The sequence below is a fragment of the Balaenoptera borealis genome (genome assembly GCF_965194805.1).
Source record: "Balaenoptera borealis genome assembly, chromosome: 1".
NCBI classification, from domain to species: domain Eukaryota; kingdom Metazoa; phylum Chordata; class Mammalia; order Artiodactyla; family Balaenopteridae; genus Balaenoptera; species Balaenoptera borealis.
Window position 1 is genome coordinate 111711096 of NC_138860.1, and position 18312 is coordinate 111729407.

At 41.4% G+C, this 18312-nt stretch overlaps 1 protein-coding gene across 1 annotated transcript in view; it reads left to right on the forward strand.

Annotated features, from left to right (window-relative positions):
* The window catches only part of ABCA4 (ATP binding cassette subfamily A member 4), a 126498-nt gene that overhangs the window by 56006 nt on the left and 52180 nt on the right, over positions 1-18312 (forward strand). Inside the window, exons 15-18 of the mRNA XM_082386887.1 lie at positions 2961-3182; positions 5049-5253; positions 14013-14078; positions 16612-16701. Coding sequence (XP_082243013.1) covers positions 2961-3182; positions 5049-5253; positions 14013-14078; positions 16612-16701 — 583 coding nt within the window. The remainder of the gene's footprint in view (positions 1-2960; positions 3183-5048; positions 5254-14012; positions 14079-16611; positions 16702-18312) is intronic.

Here is an 18312-nt window from a genome sequence, read left to right on the forward strand (position 1 = left end):
CTCTCTTTTCAAATACAGAAGAAATGAATCCATTTCATTTCTTTTCTTGGGATTACTGTCCCAACCACCAGCTGGGGTGGGAATGTGGAGGGCCTTTTCAGTGTATTAGGAGAGGAGATCTGGAATGTTTATTAATTACCATCATGTCACACCATTCATGTCTTGACCAAAGAACATTCTGCTGCCTACAAAATCTCTAAGACCTCTCTGTTTTAAAGGGTGGAATTTGGAGTCCATCCTTTCTCAGTGACAGGAATTTTATAGGCGCAGATAGCATGCATAGGTCCATCCTCTGCAAACTTGCAGCTCCCTTGCAAGTTAGACTTGTAAATAAAACATTATTTCATAGCACACTGCTGTGCTTCATGTTTAACTCCTCCACAGTAGATGATCTTTTGTACTTGTTGAATGATAGGACATAAATTTAGGTAACTTTTTATATTTATTTGATGGGATTTAGTATAAGCCTTAGACTTCAGGCTTTGCAATCTTCTGATATAGTGTCATTAAGCTTGTTCTGCCTCTTTACCATGATGATATTAAGAGTTCCTTGCACTAAGCACTATATGTGCTGATGCACAGATTCTGACTGTGTCCCTTGTTATGCTGGATGATACCTGGTGCCTACCTGATCCAAGAATGTTCCATCCCATATCCTGTCCAACCAACACATATCCAGTTAAACCAAATCCTGCCCCTTCTCTTTGCAGTAAAATGTACTAAGTCTGAATGCTTTTAGTTTAAGTGTTGCACTGAGATTCAGTGAGCTGTGGCCTTAGCCAGACCCTGTGCTAGAGCCCAATCAAAACCAATGCTGATGTAGAGGTCAGTCTGCTCAATCTGACCAGACCCAAATGTAGCTTTAAATACACAAAGGGTCCCAGAGTTCCAGAGATGAGGGGAGAAGCTGAGAAACTTGTCTTCCTCTAGGGGTCCCTTGTTCCTTCCCATCCTTCAGTCTACTCCTTTCCCCACTACTAAGACATTTTGTGTCCTCAGAATTAAAGGAGTCAAAATGCATGAGTAACTGACTTGTGCAAAACTCATAAACATGCACGACATCTTGCAATGGCCCTGAGATTTGTTGCTAATAAGTGGCATTGAGATTTGCCTTCCTAAGAATGGACATTAGGACTTCAAAGCTTTTAGGACGTGAGGTAAAGAATGTTTACTAAGAGATTCTTGCACAAAGGGGTTTCTCCTTGTGGGAACCAGGACATTGTTCCAGTTTCCAGTGATGGCGGAAACAGAGCTTTCCACAACAAAATAGGATTTTCCTTTGAATGACGCTCTCATCTTTCCCCTGTCGTTCCTTCCCACCTCAACTATGCAGGAAAGAAACTGGAAGCTGGGACAATGGAAAGGTTCCATTGTTATTCAAGCTGTTAAGAACAAAAAAGAAAAGTGGTCATTAGAAGAAGACAAGGCCAGTGAAATTGTTGGGTCAGCCAAATGACTTTCATCTCTGCCTGAAGTCAATGAGAAATTATATAGCCTAGAAGTTTGTAGGACTTTGCTTTGAGCTGAGATAAGAAATTAATTTCATTCTTCTGAGAATAACAGCAACCATCTTAAAGTTCTTCCAGCCAGAAGCCACATGTTCAGTCATGGTCTTGCTTTTATTGAGTTGCATGTGATTAAGGATGAGGAGTGAGCTTCCCAGGGTAATGTCGGAAGTGCTTTCACACAAAATCAGGAACTCTGAGTCTTAACCTTGACTTTTATTTAGATTTCCTCAAAGTTTGTTCTAGTTAAGCATGGCTCTCTTCCACCTCCTTTGCCATTTGTTTTATTCCATTTTCCAATCTGTTCTGTCAGTGTCTGGCAGGCATGACAGCATGAATGAAGAAGAAACGGTAGCAGCAGGAGATAAGTGGCACATTTTTTCTACTCAAATCTTACATGCCCATTATATATATTGCTACTTGGTCTCTCTTTTCTACTGAGAGAAACCCAGTGCCCCACTACCAGTTAATCAGAACCAATTCAAGAGGTGAACCAGTTTGTACCTTTATGTTCCCAAGAAAAGAACAGGATGATCTATATGAATTTGGAGTTATGTGCAAAGGGTAAAAATCCTCATAGGAGGATACCTCATAGGTAAAAATCCTGTAGGAGGCCTATGGCAAAAGAGAACCAAGAAGGCCTAATAAATTTGAATGTCTCAATTTATCCTTTAATGTAACTGGACAGCAGCTCACTTATTAAAAATACCTAGTTTGGTCCTATTTTCTACATAGCCAAAGTGATTGACCCACTAGTTAACACGAAAGATACTGAATATTGCCCACAGATTCTACGAAATGTATTTGTATGATATTATGGGTCTGGAGGATTAATCCACTTCCAAGTGATGTGGATTAACTACTGATATTTTTATCTATGTGAGAGGCAAATCTCAGAATATAAGTATTGGGTTGGACAAAAATTTCGTTAGGGTTTTTCTGTAAGATGTTTCGGAAAAACCCGAACGAAATTTTTGGCCAACCCAATATAAATGATTAAGTTAGCAGGCCAGGCCCCAGGCAAAATGTTAAAGCTTGTTGGATGGTCTCCCACCTCCCTCTTTTGTTCCTCATCTACTCAGTATATCCCAAGAGCTACTGATGCTCCAAGACTCCCTCTGCAGATTTTCCTCCCCTGCTCTAGGCTTATTTCTCCACACTATCCCCTTCCCAAGGATTTCCTTAGTGAACACATAATAATTACTCAGTACTGATAGGTAGCTTAATATGTTACCCTCCTGGGGAAAAATGACATAATTAGAATTAAAGGAACTCAACACATTGAGTCTTAAATGTGGAAATTTGGACACCAACAACAGGCTGATGGGAGAGATCCCTTTGGGGCAGAGGGCTTCTGAAAGCCCCAGAATCACAGCACAGAGGTCACTCCTGAGAGGGGTGGTGCCCCTGGATGTGCGTGGAAATTACTGACTCAAGTGGTCTCTTTCGTTTCAGCATGGAAGGATCCTGCATTATAGCAATCCATTTATCCTCTTCCTATTCCTGTTGGCTTTCTCCACTGCTACAGTCATGCAGTGCTTTCTGCTCAGCACCTTCTTCTCCAAGGCCAGCCTGGCAGCAGCCTGTAGTGGTATCATCTACTTCACCCTCTACCTGCCACACATTCTCTGCTTTGCTTGGCAGGACCGAATGACGGCCGACCTGAAGCTAGCTGTGGTAAGGAACCCTGGGCTTACACCTAGAATGTGATGCATTCCATCTGAGGGGTATGTAGCAGTCTGAGAGGACCGGCTCACCCTTTGAGGGGATCCACTTTGCCTTTTGGCACAAAGGAACACAAGGTTTGAAGGCACAGGTACAAAAGTGGGAGCATTCTTCACCCTGAGCAACCTAAGAGTTCTTCCTCACCAAATCTGCTTGATTAGTCTGCCCTGGGAAGTAATTGAAAACCAGTTCAGCTCATGGGTCCCTTTGTGTATCCATAAGGGGAGAACAACTGGGCCCATTTCACTCAGGTTTTTTTTCCTAACATTTAGAAGATTCATAAGGGAGGGAGCTTGCCCCCTAACTATTCTGTCTAGAAAGATGTTTCCGTAAATTAAAAGTTTTTGTTTCTCTCCAAAAGAATTTGAATCGGAACAGCTCTACAGTGTCCTTGTCATGTTCTACCAGTGCACTCAGTGAGGGGTGCAGAAATGAGCCAGTCAGGCCCTCTTGCCAAGAGAGGTCTCTGGAAATTGACTGTGGATTGCCTTAGAGACCTCTTCACAATGCCCAAACAACCCTGTCTTTTTCTCTAATTGTTTTCAAATGATCTATTTACACCCTCTCATAACCAGGCTAAATAGCTTCTAAGCCCTGTAGGGTGAAAATTTCCTTGTCCTCCAGAATCTCCCTATCCGTACTTCTTTGTACAATGCAGTTGAGAAAGGACTACCACTGGCTTCTCGTTGGGGAAAATCTAAGTCAAACTTGTTCTCACGACTCAAACTTATTTGGCTCTAGTGTTGCCAGGGCATCTGCCTTTTATTTCTCATGTTAAATAAGAATTAATTGCTGTCATTTATGGCACCCAATTTTCCAACATGATCACAAAGGGCAAGAAATCCTTATGACTCAGCCTGTAGGCAGAGCTGGACTATCTTGGTACACTGCATAGACAGTTGGTACTTTGAAGCCACAACTAGTTTCTTGTGTGTGGGTCTACCAGGAAGCTATAGTTCTGGAAGCTCTGTGGACCAGGGCTGGGCTGAGATTTTTTTTAATGGTTTTTGTGAACATATAGCTAGAGAATCCCTTCCTTCTGCAGAGAGACACTCTGAACACCACCGTGGGTCCTTCAAACTAGAGGTAGGTCACCCAGCAGAGCAAGTGGGAATAGCTCATCCCTCTGCATGTGCTTATGTGCTTTCTGCCATGCCATGGACCACCTGTGGGGATGTGGATGGGGAACTTCCTCTTCAGACTTCCTTCTGTATGCCCCCTATTCAGTTACTAGGGCTCTCCAAGGAGAACCTAAGAAAATGATTGTCCCCAGTCTGGAGATGGGAAAAAGTGATAGTCAATGTAACCTGAGGGCTTTTTGGCTGACAGAGCTCAGGAGGTTATGAGACCATCCCCTGCCTAGCCCTCTAGCTTGCCCTAGAACAGTGATGACTTTATGGACACTTCTAATGGGATTCTCACAAAGCAGCTCAAGTAAGCTGCTTTGTTCTACCAAAAACTGTAAGATCTTAAGAAAGAGGTAGGAAGAAGGGGGGAAAGTTAGGAAGATAAACATGAAGACCTTTGGTCCTTTGCTGTGTTATGCTATGTGGTTTTGTCTTCTCCTGTATACTACTGTGTTCCATTGGACAGGTGAGAGGTGGCCCAGTGAGTATTGGGTGGGGGTCCCTGAGGCCTGAAAGGTATTCCCAGAATTATATTCCTGTGGGAAGACTGCCTTACCCACTCCCTGGGGTGGTCTTACACCTGGATACAACATGGATCCTCTTTTCGCCCTACTCCCTACCTTGTAGATTTCTGTTGGGTTGGGTAAAAGACCCTCTGCTCATGTTTCATGCCCTTTTTGCCCCACTGCAGAGCCTGCTGTCTCCTGTGGCATTTGGGTTTGGTACTGAGTACCTGGCTCGCTTTGAAGAGCAAGGCCTGGGGCTACAGTGGAACAATATTGGGAATAGTCCCATGGAAGGGGATGAATTCAGTTTTCTGATGTCCATGAAGATGATGCTTATTGATGCTGCTCTGTATGGCTTGCTTGCCTGGTATCTTGACCAGGTGTTTCCAGGTAAGTGTCCCCCTCCACAAGGTAAAGGTAATTAGGTTCTTCAGATCCCCAGCCTCCCCTTTTCATCTAGTTTAAGTCTTATTCCAGTATCCCATACTTTTGGATTGGAAGAATTAATATTGCTAAAATGACCATACTTCCCAAAGCAATATACAGATTTAATGTGATCCCTATCAAATTACCCATGATATTTTTCACAGAACTAGAACAAATAATCCTAAAATTTATATGGAACCATGAAAGACTCAGAATTGCCAAAGCAATCCTGAGGAAAAAGAACAAAGCTGGAAGCATAACCCTCCCAGACTTCAGACAATACCACAAAGCTACAGTAATCAAAAAAGCATGGTACTGGTGCAAAAACAGACATATGGATCAATGGAACAGAATAGAGAGCCCAGAAATAAACCCACATACTTACAGCCAATTAATCTTTGACAAAGGAGGCAAGAATATACAATGGAGAAAAGACAGTCTCTTCATCAAGTAGTTTTGGGAAAGCTGGAGAGCCACATGTAAATCAGTGGAGTTAGAACACACTCTCACACTATACACAAAAATAAGCTCAAAATGGCTTAAAGACTTAAATATAAGACATGATACCATAAAACTCCTAGAAAAGGATATAGGCAAAACATTCTCTGACATAAACCATAGCAATGTTTTCTTAGGTTAGTCTCCCAAGGCAAAAGAAATAAAAGCAAAAACAAACAAATGGGACCTAATCAAACTTATTAGCTTTTGCACAGCAAAGGAAACCATAAACAAAACAAAAAGACAACCTACAGACTGGGAGAAGATGTTTCCAAACAATGCAACTGGCAAGGGATTAATTTCCAAACCATACAAACAGCTCGTACAACTCAATAACAAAAAACAAACAACCCAATCAAAAAATGGGCAGAAGACCTAAATAGACATTTATCCAAAGAAGACATACAGATGGCTAATAGGCACATGAAAATATGCTCAACATTGCTAATTATTAGAGAAATGAAAATCAAAACTACAATGAGGTACCAGTGAGAATGGCCATCATTAAAAAGTCTATAAATAAAAATGCTGGAGAGGGTGTGGAGAAAAGGGAACCCTCCTACACTGTTGGTGGGAATGTAAATTTATATAGCCACTATGGAAAACAGTATGGAGGTTCCTTAAAAAACTAAAAATAAAGTTGCCATATAATCCGGCAATCCCATTCCTGGGCATATATCTGGAGAAAACTATACTTTGAAAAGATACATGCACCCCAATATTCAAAGCAGCACTATTTACAGTAGCCAAGGCATGGAAGCAACCTACATGTCCATCAACAAATGAATGGATAAAGAAGATGTGGTACATATATACAGTGGAATAATACTCAGCCATAAAAAAGAAGAAAAGAATGCCATTTGCATTGACATGGATGGGCCTAGAGACTGTCATGCTGAGTGAAATAAGTCAAAGACAAATATCATATGATATTGCTTATGTGTGGAATCTAAAAAAAATGGTACAAATGAACTTATTTACAAAACAAAAATGGACTTACAGACATAGAAAACAAACTTATGATTACCAGAGGTGATAACAGGGTGGGGTGGGGAGAGATAAATTAGGAGTTTGGGGTTAACATATACACAGTACTATGTGTAAAATAGATAAACAGCAAAGACTGTGTAGCACAGGGAAGTATATTCAGTATCTTATAATAACCTATAATGGAAAAGAATCTAAAAAAGTATATATATATATATGTGTGTGTGTGTGTATGTATGTACACACACATATATAGCTGAATCACTTTGCTGTTCACCAGAAACTAACGCAACATTCTATATCAACTATACTTCAATTTTCAAAAAAATCTTATTCTTTCTAAGGTCTTTCAACTTGGACTCTCAGAACCCGCATTTGAAACTTAAGTCCAGGAACCAAAAATCCATCAGTGAATGCTGTTGGCTCGACTTTAGAAACAGATTCAGAATCTGATCCCTTGTCACCACCTCTACACAACCTTCCCAGTCCAAGCCTCCTTCTTCTGTCATCATCTCCTACCAGTCTGTTTTCCACACTATGTTCAGAGAGATCCTTTCAGAATCTAGGTCAGATGGTGTCAACCCTCTGTTCAAATTCTTCAGAAGATGGCAGTGTAGGGAGATCCTGAACTCACCTCCCCTCATAGACATGTGAGTCTACAGCTACATATGGAACAATTTCCTCTTTAAAAAAAACCTAAAGTCTAGCTGAGTGATGGCTACACATCAGGCAAAGGAGAATAAAAACACATCAAAGTGGGTAGGAGAGTCTAGGACACAATCTCACCATAAGCCCCACTCTTGGCACAGTGACCCACAACCAGGAGGGATCTCGGAACCCAAAGCTTCTCCATGAGGAACAAACTGTTCAAACCCCACATCAGGCATCCCAACTTTTAAGACATGCACTTGAGATATGAGCCCCCAAAACATCTAATTTTGAAAACCAACAGGGCTCACATCCTGAGACCCACAGATGGTAGCAATCTAAGAAATGCCACTTAAAGGGCGTATGTGCTCAGACTCACCTGTCCAGGGCCCAGCTTAGAGGCAGCTGATTGAGTCCAGGCTTAAAATGAAGGAGACTCACCTACTTATACTGAAGTGTTAGCCTGAGGGGCAGGCATCTAATTTAACACACACATCTGGTAGCCTGCTGGAACATTCTCTGTGGACAGAGACTGGAGGGCGCCATCTCTGTGCTCTCCCTTTGCTTGCTCCAGAGCACCAGTGTCTCCCGGACAGAAGCCTTTACACGTATCTCATGCCCTGATTTTTGCGGCTGCCTCTAAGGAGATACCTCTTCATCTCCTGGCTCTGAAGGCTAGGGGAGCTTGTGTTCCTGGTCACTTGGGACTGTAATAATTGGTGTCACCCAGAAAGGAGCTCATACCCCTATCTGGTGACCTGGTTTTTGTGACTGCTGCCAGGGGACACCCTAATATCCCCTGACTCTGGTGGCCAGTGGGACTTATGCTAGTGGATCCTACAGGACTGTAATCAATGAAGAAAGAGTTCTTAAACAGCTATCACCACCAGGGCACAGTAAGAGGCAACAGACTCAGGAGCTAAGTCTTTCTGTGAAGAAGGCCTATTAGCTAATCCTCATGATTGTGGCCTAAGGGATAGGCTTCTAATTGAACATGCGCCTCGGGGTTAACTGTAACCCTTTCCAATCCTCGGAGTGTGGGCACTATCTTTGTGTTCTCCCTTTGCCATGCTCCAGAGCGTCAGTGTCTCCTGGAAGGGATCTTTACATGCATGTGGTACCTGATTTTTGCAGCTGACATCCAGAGGACATCCCTTGATTGCCTGACTCTGAGGCTGGAGTAGCTTGGGTTCTTGGGTTCCATGGAGTATGGCAATCAGAAGGATGGTTCTTGGCAGGCTACCACCCACAGGGCACTGCACAGACAGTGGACTGCAGAATACACACCAATCTTTCTGTGAGGGGCTGCTTTGCTTGTCCTGGAGCTTTGGACTGAGGGGAAGGCTTCAGGTTTGGCACATATTTAGTGGCCTACAGAGCTGCTCTCAAGGAACGCAGGCTGTGGATGCCATCTTGGCACTCTCACACTGCTCTACTCCAGCTCACCAGTATCTCCCAGAAAGGAGTTAATGCACTTGTCTGGAGCCTGGAGTTCTGTGATTGCCACCCAGGGGACACCTCCAGATCATCTGGCTCTGGTGACCAGTGAGACTTATGTTTGTGGCCCCTTAGGACTGTATACATTTGAGTATTTGTAAAAGCTGCTGCCCAAGGGTCTGGCTTCCAGTCACCTAGCATCTAGGTGCTGCTATCCTCCCCTTTGAGACACTGACAGGTCTTGGTACATCCTCAACTACCAGGAGCTATTAAAAATATAGTAGGTTGCTTGGACAAACACAGAGGTGTGAGGGACAACTAGAGCTGGGGTAGGGCTGAACAAAAAGTTTCATCTCCTACATCAAACCACTCCTTCAAGACTGGGAGAAGTGATTGTTTCATTTACTGTATAGAAGCCAACACAGAGAGTCAAGCAAAATGAAGAAACAGAGGGATATGTTACAAATGAAAGAACAAGATAAAACTTAAGAAAAAAAAACTTAATGAAATGGAGATAAATAATTTACATGATAGAAGTTCAAAGTAATGGTCATAAAGCTGCTCACCCAAACTGGGGAGGAATAGATGGACAAGGCAAGAACTTCAACACAGAGATGGAAAATATAGAAGTTACCAAATATAAGTCACAGAGCTGAAGAATGCAATAACTAACTGAAAAATACTCTAGAGGGGCTCAACAATAGACCAGATGAAGCAGAAGAAAGGATAAGTCAACTGAAAGACAAGGCAATGGAACTCAATCAGAGTAGCAAAAAGAAAAAAGAATTTTAAAAATGTGAAGATAGCTTAAAGGACTTACAGGATAATATCAAACAGACTAACACTTACATTATAGGCCTCCCAGAAGGAGAAGAGAGAAAGGGACAGAAATCTTATTTGAAGAAATAATGGCTTAAAACTTCCCTAACTTGGGGAAGGAAATAGTCATTCAGATACAGGAAGCCCAGAGAGTTCCAAAAAAGATGAACCCAAAGAGACCCACGTCAAGACACTTTATAATTAAAATGTCAAAGGCTAAAGACAAGGAGAGAATATTAAAAGGAGCAAGAGAAAAACAACTTGTCATGGACAAGGGAGCCCCTGTAAGACCATCAGCAAATTTTTCAGCACGAACTTTGCAGGCTAGAAAGGAGTAGCACAATATATTCAAAGTGCTATAAGAAAACAAAACAAAGCAAAAAACTTCCAGCCAAAAGTCCTCTCTGGCAAAGTTACTATTCAGACTTGAAGGAGAGAGAAAGCGTTTTCCACAAACAAAAGCTAAAGGAGTTCACCATCACTAAACTGGCCTTATAAGAAATGTTAAAGGGATTCCTTTAAGCTGAAAAGGAAGGGTGCTAATTAGTAACATGTGAAAGAATAAATATCACTGGAAAAGTAAATATATAGTAAAGGTAGTAGATTAACTACTTATAAAACTAGTAGGAAGGTTAAAAGACAAAAGTAGTAAAAATAACTGATTACAATAATTTGTTAAAGGATACACAGAGGAAAAGATGTAAAATGTGACATCAAAAACATAAAATGTGGAGGGGAGGGTAAAAATGTTGAGCTTTAGAATGGGATCAACTTAAGTTGCTATCAACTTAAAACAAACTGTTACAGGTGTAAGTTTTTATATGTAAGCCTCATGGTAACTACAAAAATCTGTGAGTACATAAAAGAGAAAGAGAAATGAATCTAACTAAGCATACCACTAAAGAAAGTTCTCAAACCACAAAGAGAATAAAAGAAGAAGAAAGGAACAGAGAGGAACTACAAAAACAGCGAAAACAATTAACAAAATGGCAATAAGCACATACCTACTGATAATTACTTTAAATGTAAATGACTAAACTCTTCAATCAAAAGATATAGAGTAACTGAATGGATAAAGAAAAACAACAACAAGACCCATTTATATGCTGCCTACAGCAGACACAATTTAGGTATAAAGACAAACAAAGACTGAAAATGAAGGGATGGGAAAAAATATTCCTTGGAAATGGAAACCCAAAGTAGCTATTCTTATATCAGACAAATAGACTTCAAAACAAAGACTGTAATAGGAGATGAAGGAAGGCATTGCATCATGATAAAAGGGTCAGTCCAACAAGAGGATATAACATTTGTAAATATTTATGCACCCAACATAGAAGCACTAAATATGTAAAGCAAATATTAACAGACCTAAAAGGAGAAATAGACAGAAATATAATAGTAGTGGATTTTAATATCCCACTTACATCAATGGATAGACCATCCAGATGGAAAATCAATAAGGAAACATTAGCCTTAAACAACATTTTAGACCAGATGGACTTAACAGATACTTACAGAACATTCCATCCAAAAGCAACAGAATAAACATTTTTCTGAAGAGCACATGGAACATTTTCTGACATAGGTCATATGTTAGGCCACAAAACAAGTCTTACGTTTAAGAGGGTTTAAATCATATTAAGCAACTTTTCTGATCTAGTGGTATGAAACTAGAAATTAATTATACAAAGAAAACTGGAAAATTAACAAACATATGGAGATTAAACAACATGCTAAAATAACCAATGGGTCAAAGAAGAAATCAGATTAATAAAAAAAAAACCTTGTGACAAATAAAAAGTGGAAATGTTACATACCAAAATTTGTGGAATGCAGCAAAAGCAGTTCTAAGAGGGAAGTTCATAGCAATAAATGCCTACTTCAAGAAACAAGAAAAGTCTCAAATAGACAACCTAACTTTACACCTCAAGAAGCTAGAAAAAGAAGAAAAATAGAAGCCCAAAGTAGAAGGAAGGAAACAACAAAGATTAGAGCAGAAATAAATGAAATGACTAAAAAGGCAATAGGAAAGATCAATGAAACTAAGAGCTGGTTCTTTGAAAGGATAAAATTGACAAAACTTTAGTTAAACTCACCAAGAAAAAAAAAGAAAGAAGACTCTTCCAGACACAATTTGCGAGGCCAACAGTACCCTGACAGCAAAACCAAACACCACACAAAAAGAAAACTACAGGCCAGTATCCCTGATGAACAAAGGTGATAAATCCTCAACAAACATTAGAAAATCAGATTCAATAATACATTAAAAGGATCATAACGCATGATCAAGTGGCATTTAATCCAGGGATACAAGAATGGTTCAATGTCCACATATCAATCAATGTGATAGACCACATTAACAAAATGAAACATAAAAATCATATGATAGTCTCAATAGATGCAGAAAAAGCACTTGACAAAATTCAGCATCCATTTATGATAAAATCTGTCAGCAAAATGGGTACATAGAGAACATATCTCAACATAATAAAGGCCATGTATGACAGCCCCACAGCTAACATCATACTCAACAGTGAAAAGCTGAAAGCTTTTCCTCTAAGATCAAGAACAAGACAAGGATGCCCACTCGCCACTTCTATTCAGCATAGTATTGGAAGTCCTAGCCACAGCAATCAGACAAAAAAAGAAATAAAAGGCATCCAAACTGGGAAAGAAGTACAACTGTAACATTTGTAGATGACATTATTTTATATATAGAAAACCCTAAAAACTCCATCAAAAAAACTGTTAGAACTAATTTAAAAATTCAGTAAAATTGCAGAATACAAATTCCATGCACAAAAATCTCTTGCATTTCTTCACACTAATAATGAACTATTATGAATAACAAAAGGCACTCTATTACTCAGGAAACTCCAATGGTTTTAGGAGCTCTGTGCCAGGAAATGAGGACAAAGACCAAGTATTATTTTGTATTCTGACACACACCTCAACATATCTTTTTTCAGGGAGGAGGGGGGCTGAGGGACACAATTCAACCCATAATGATGAATTTGAAAAATACACTTGACCTTTCTCAGCCTCCATTTTTTTCTATCTCACTGGGCCATTAGAGAGAGATATAATAAGTGCATATTAGATTGAAAATAAAATTTGTGCATTTTCAAGAGCTTTATTTTAGCCAACCTAAAGCTTTAATATGTTCAACCACTATGTACTAAGCAGCACCAACGTGTTAGGCTCAGCAGCACAGGTTCTGAGAAAAAAGGAGTGGGAAAGACTGACACAAGCCTGCCCTCGAGAAGCTTACAGTCTAGCACTGGCCATGAAAACACAGAATAACTATTAAATAAGCAAAGATAGTGTTCTCACAAAATCAACATTTATAGGCAGCAGAGCCTGCTAAGAGAACTGGACTAGAAATTTGGGAGTTTTTTCCTTGAAACCCAGGCAGATCCAGTAGGATGGGGTGGTTAAGATCAGTGGTATTAGAACCAGACTACCTATGTTGGAATTCTTGCACCTCTGTTAAATTAGCTGTGACCTTGAGCAGATGCTTCAAACTCAGTGTGCTTTAATTTCCTTATTGACAAGAATAGTAATACTACCTATCCCCTTGTGTTGTTCTGAAGATTAAATTATTTAGCACATAGAAAGCACTTACAGTTATGTCTGACACAGAAAGAGCATTCAACAAATGTTAGTGATTATCATCATTATTATTATTATCTGGTAACTGTTGAAAAGGGGTATGCTTGGGACTTCCCTGGTGGCGCAGTGGTTAAGAATCCGCCAGCCAAAGCAAGGGACACGGGTTTGATCCCTGGTCTGGGAATATCCCACATGCCGCGGAGCAACTAAGCCCATGCGCCACAACTACTGAGCCTGTGCTCTAGAGCCCATGCTCTGCAGCAAGAGAAGCCATCGCAATGAGAAGCCCACGCACCGCAACAAAGAGTAGCCCCTGCTCGCGGCAACTAGAGAAAGCCCACACATGGCAACAAAGACCCAATGCAGCCAAAAATAAATAAATTTATATTTTAAAAAATAACAATAAAATAGAATAAGAATATGTGAAAAAAATAAAGAAAAGGGGTATGCTTAGATTCTTTTTTGTTAGAAAACTAATGTCGGCCAAGATCATCAGTCTTAGTGTTGCCAGTTTCACCCCCAAAACATGACCTTTTGAATTAAAACATATTAGAAGAAGTAGTCTTGGAGGAAGCATGTGGATAGCCACATAATGCGTATGAACTATAAATATCTACAGTTACAATCTGAGGTTCAGGAAGATAAATTCTAGATCTTATACAACTGTGGTAAGGTGGAACTACTTAGGCTTTTCTCTTTATTTGCCTATCTATTTTTAGGGGACTATGGAACCCCACTTCCTTGGTACTTCCTTCTACAAGAGTCTTATTGGCTAGGTGGTGAAGGTAAGTTATTTTAAATTTTTTAATTAAAAAAAGAAAAATGAATGTTTGAAATTAGCTCCTTTGGCTCTGCGTGGGATGTGTGTGCATTGTAGAGGTGGCTCTTACATGAAGTGTGAGATTCCTGATTAGTTAGCTGTCTGCTGGGGCCTCTGCTCCTTGGTGTAGCATCACAGCCTCTGGGAGCCCGTATTTTGTGAGTCACTGGGCCAGGTTGATGGCTGAGCATTGATAAACCCTTGAGTCCTGGTCGTGCCCAGTAGATTAAGGCACACTCTTAAAAGAAGGCCAAACCACTTCAGGGTGCAAATAAGTTTTGCAACTTCCCAGTTTAAAGCAAACAGATCCAGAGAATCATAGAGGAATCTTTACATTCGTCTTCTGCTGCCTCCCCTCATCTGCTTTTTTATTCCTCTCTACTTTTTCAAATATAAATGAATTTATTTTCCCAAAGTAAGGGCCCATCTGGAGGCCGGGACAGAGCTGTGATCTTCAAGGCAAATACTCCCAAATTCTCTTAGTATTGGTCTTTCCTCTGGTTGGGAAAGAGGGTTAAAAGGACATTTGCCCAGAATGCATCCTAGATAAAATTTACCTTTCCTCCTGAATAGGCTAGGAGGCCAAGGGAGAGTTCTAGAATTGGGGGGAAACCACAGACTCTTGTGAGGTATGAGGAGGCAGAGAAATTCCAGAGCTGAGAGCTGGGGACTCCCCTGGAGCTAGGAGTTTCTGGAAGCAAAGGAAATGCTTTCCAATCTGTTTGTTCCTCACCTACCTGCTCCTTACTTTGTACTATTGGGCCTGGGCCAGGATTTATCCTTTAAGCACTAAGATAGATATTTGTTTTCTCTAGGCGATTAGCCTAGGACCTTTAAAAGTTTTGGGGTGGGGGGGGGTTGCCTTTTTTTAATGGTTCAAACAAACAGCACTTCAACAGCTCAGTTTGTTTGTTTGTTTTTTCCATTATATTAGCTTGTCTGTCTTTCTTGTCTATCTATAAACTTTTAAATTTCCACTATAATAAAGTTATAACCCATCATAAATGGGAATTTTCAACACAGAAGTCTGTTCCTGGAATGTTTCTAATTTCAATGAATATCAGGACTTGTGGGCATTTTTTCCCCTCTATAATCTCAGCAGATACGCTGCCTCTGAAAAAAAAAAAGAAAAGAGAAATCTTAAGACAAATGTGCTCCTTCAAAAATGAGTCATATTTTTGCCAACAGAAGCCAAATATTTTTCACCTGTCTCACAGGCTAGACTGAAATAGATTCCTAAATTTCTCTAAAATTAGAAAAGAGGTGAGTTTTTCCACCAAAACCCCTCCTTTCACAGATGAAGACATGGAGCCCAAGAGATATCCAGTGTCTTACCCAGTTCCCATTGTTCACTTGGGACAAAATCTGGAACTGGGACATACATTTCCTGGCAAGGAACTCACTCCAGTGACTAGAAGAATATCTCCCCCTGCTATTTTATTATTATACATTAGTGCAATATGATAGCTAATAAAGAGATCAAAGGAACTGTGGTCAATAGATTTAAAAGTCCTTCAGAAAACAGAAGTACTGGAGGGGGCGGGTCCCTGACCACCAGGCCCATTACTCGCCACTCCACCACACAGCCTGCAAATCTACAGGCAGCAGTGTGGACAGAGAGGCCCTGGTTGGCTGCAGCACTGAAAAATTCACCCTGCTCATGTATGTGCACTTGAGGCCAGAGCCTTTAGATGCCTGGCGACAATGGTTTCCTCCTGCCCCTGCTTTCTTCTCTGGCTGGCTTGCTTTTCTGCTTCTCTTCCGCTTTCAGGATGTCCTGATATCCTTTTAAACCAAATGCCAAGTTTATAAAAAGTGCCTCTGTGGCGGGGGGGGGGAGTGGGGGGTGGGGTGAGGTAGGTGTATGTGTGAGTGTGAGAATGAGTGTGTGTTTACACCACAATTCACAATTTGTGCAAGCCTGTACGTCAATCAGACTCAACTCTGGTATTAATCTCCAAATACTTGAATGCCCATAAAAGTAGATTTCTCAGGTAAACGATGTCTCAGTCTGGCTGCCCATCATATCAGCTTGAATGGACTTTTACTCAAGGTTCACCATGACTTTGACATGTTTTGGATTGGAGTGAAAAATACTGTTAACGAGCTAAAGAAAATTAACCCATTTCAAAGTTAATTTTTTGTTAATTTTTTTTTTTTTTTAATCACAATGTCTGACATTGTGGGCTCCTCCTGGCATTTTGAGAGGATGTGTGAAACTCCTGTTACAAAACTCCCTCTGGGCTCAGCAAAGGTTGCCAAATCAGCCAGCTGGGAGGCCCTTCCAGCCACTGCCGGAACTTCACAGCCCCGCAGGTCAGAGGTTGGCAAAGCCTTGCTCAGGGCTTGTCCTGGGAATGCCAACTTGGCCTTCTGAGGGAACTGTGTTTTCCAGCTACGGTAGGAAACTCTGCTCCGCCTTCTTTTCCCCTCCTTTCCTGCCTTTCCTGATTCTCCTGTCTCACCAGGAGAGTAACAGTGGCTTCTGGTTGGTGCAGGGTGTTCAACCAGAGAAGAAAGGGCCTTGGAACAGACAGAACCCATAACAGAGGAGATGGAGGACCCGGAACACCCAGAAGGAATAAATGGTAAAAACCTCAGTAAAGAATGCAGAACAGGGGCAAGGAAAAGGCTCAGAACACTGCACAGGGCCGCAGTAAAACGCCCCATGACTGAGGTGAAATGGAACCCAGGAAACTGACTGTCTCTGTTGACAAGGGTTAAACCTAATACCTTCTCAAGGGTCCAGCTGCACACGTGCGGAATGAATGGTCCGGCCAGACATTAACGCATATTTCCTGGAGAAAGCAAATCCAAAGTATGTGGTGTGTTTGTGCCCTTGTTAGGCAAACCCCAAGTGAATTGCACAAATGTGCTGACTTCCGAGGATTTAGCAAGAACAATAACTTGGGTCACTGGGTCTTAAAGCGGATATGAGCTATAAGGAAAGACAAAAATAAATGCTCCTGTGCACAGGGGGAAAGAGTCTAAAGGAGCTGACTACATTTCATTCGTGGTTTACAAATCTAGAAGTCCATTCATTCAAGCCATCAAAAGCCTTTCCTGACCGTGGAAGTTACCTAATAATTCCTCAACCCATGGACTAAGTTTGCAAGTGTTCCCCTGGCCTTTGCCTCCCTTACCTTCCCTCTTGAACCAGTTCTGTACTTCCCCCCGCACCATGTTCTCTATTCCTTAAGCATATGAATTTCTCTAGAATTCCTCTGTGGATACTAAATGCTCTTGCTATCCTCACCCTGGGTTTAGAGAGGCAGCATGGCCTCTGGACTTCACCTGATGTTGCATAAGAGGGTCCAGCCTCCATGCCTCTGGTCCATCCCAGGTGCCATTTCACAAAGCTGAGGTCAGAGACCTGTGGCTCCTGTGGTTTCCAGTCAGCAGAACTTGTGGGAAGACCCTCCTCCCAGAATGTAATTCCAAGACCAAAATCAGGAGGTTGGGGGCTGGTCCCACCTCAGTTTTAGGCGAGACCAGGAGGCACAGAGAGAAGAAGCAACGGGATTTTTTTTTTTTTTTTTTTTTTGCAGGGGAGTAAGTGCTCAGAACTACAATATTACGATGACAAATTAAGTGACGCTGTATAGAGTGAACTAAAGCAGGGAGAGACTGGAGGACAGGCAGAAGTGAACACCAAGTGGACCTCACACAGTAGGGGGGTGTGGAAATCAAAAAGTGGAGGGACAGAGTTTGAGGGACGATAGTGAAGAAGAGTGGACTGTTCCACCCTAATTGGAGAAACTCTGGAGTTCTGAGGAGCAAGAAGTCAGTTTCAGTCAGAGTTGGCTCAAAGATGTGAGCCAAGGTGACCAGGAGAATGGCAGCTCCAAGAATGAACATAGCACAGACTGAAGGAAAATGTTGTTTGGGGAAGAAAATGAGGAGCCTGAGCTGTTACAGGAAATCCATGAGGATTTCTAGCCCAGCAGACTATCAGAAATGAGGACCTGGGATTGAAGGCTGAGCTTAGGGCTAACTCTCCAGACAGACAGTGAGTGCGGTCTGGGTTTGAATCCCAGCTCTGACACTCATAAGCCATGTGACCTTGATTGGACTCCTGATGTCTCTGTGTCTTAGGTTTCCTCAGTAATAGAAATGGGCACAGTAATATCTATTCCCCTAGGGCTGTAGTAAGGGTGAAATGAGGAAATCCATATAAAGCACTTGAAATAATGCCTGGC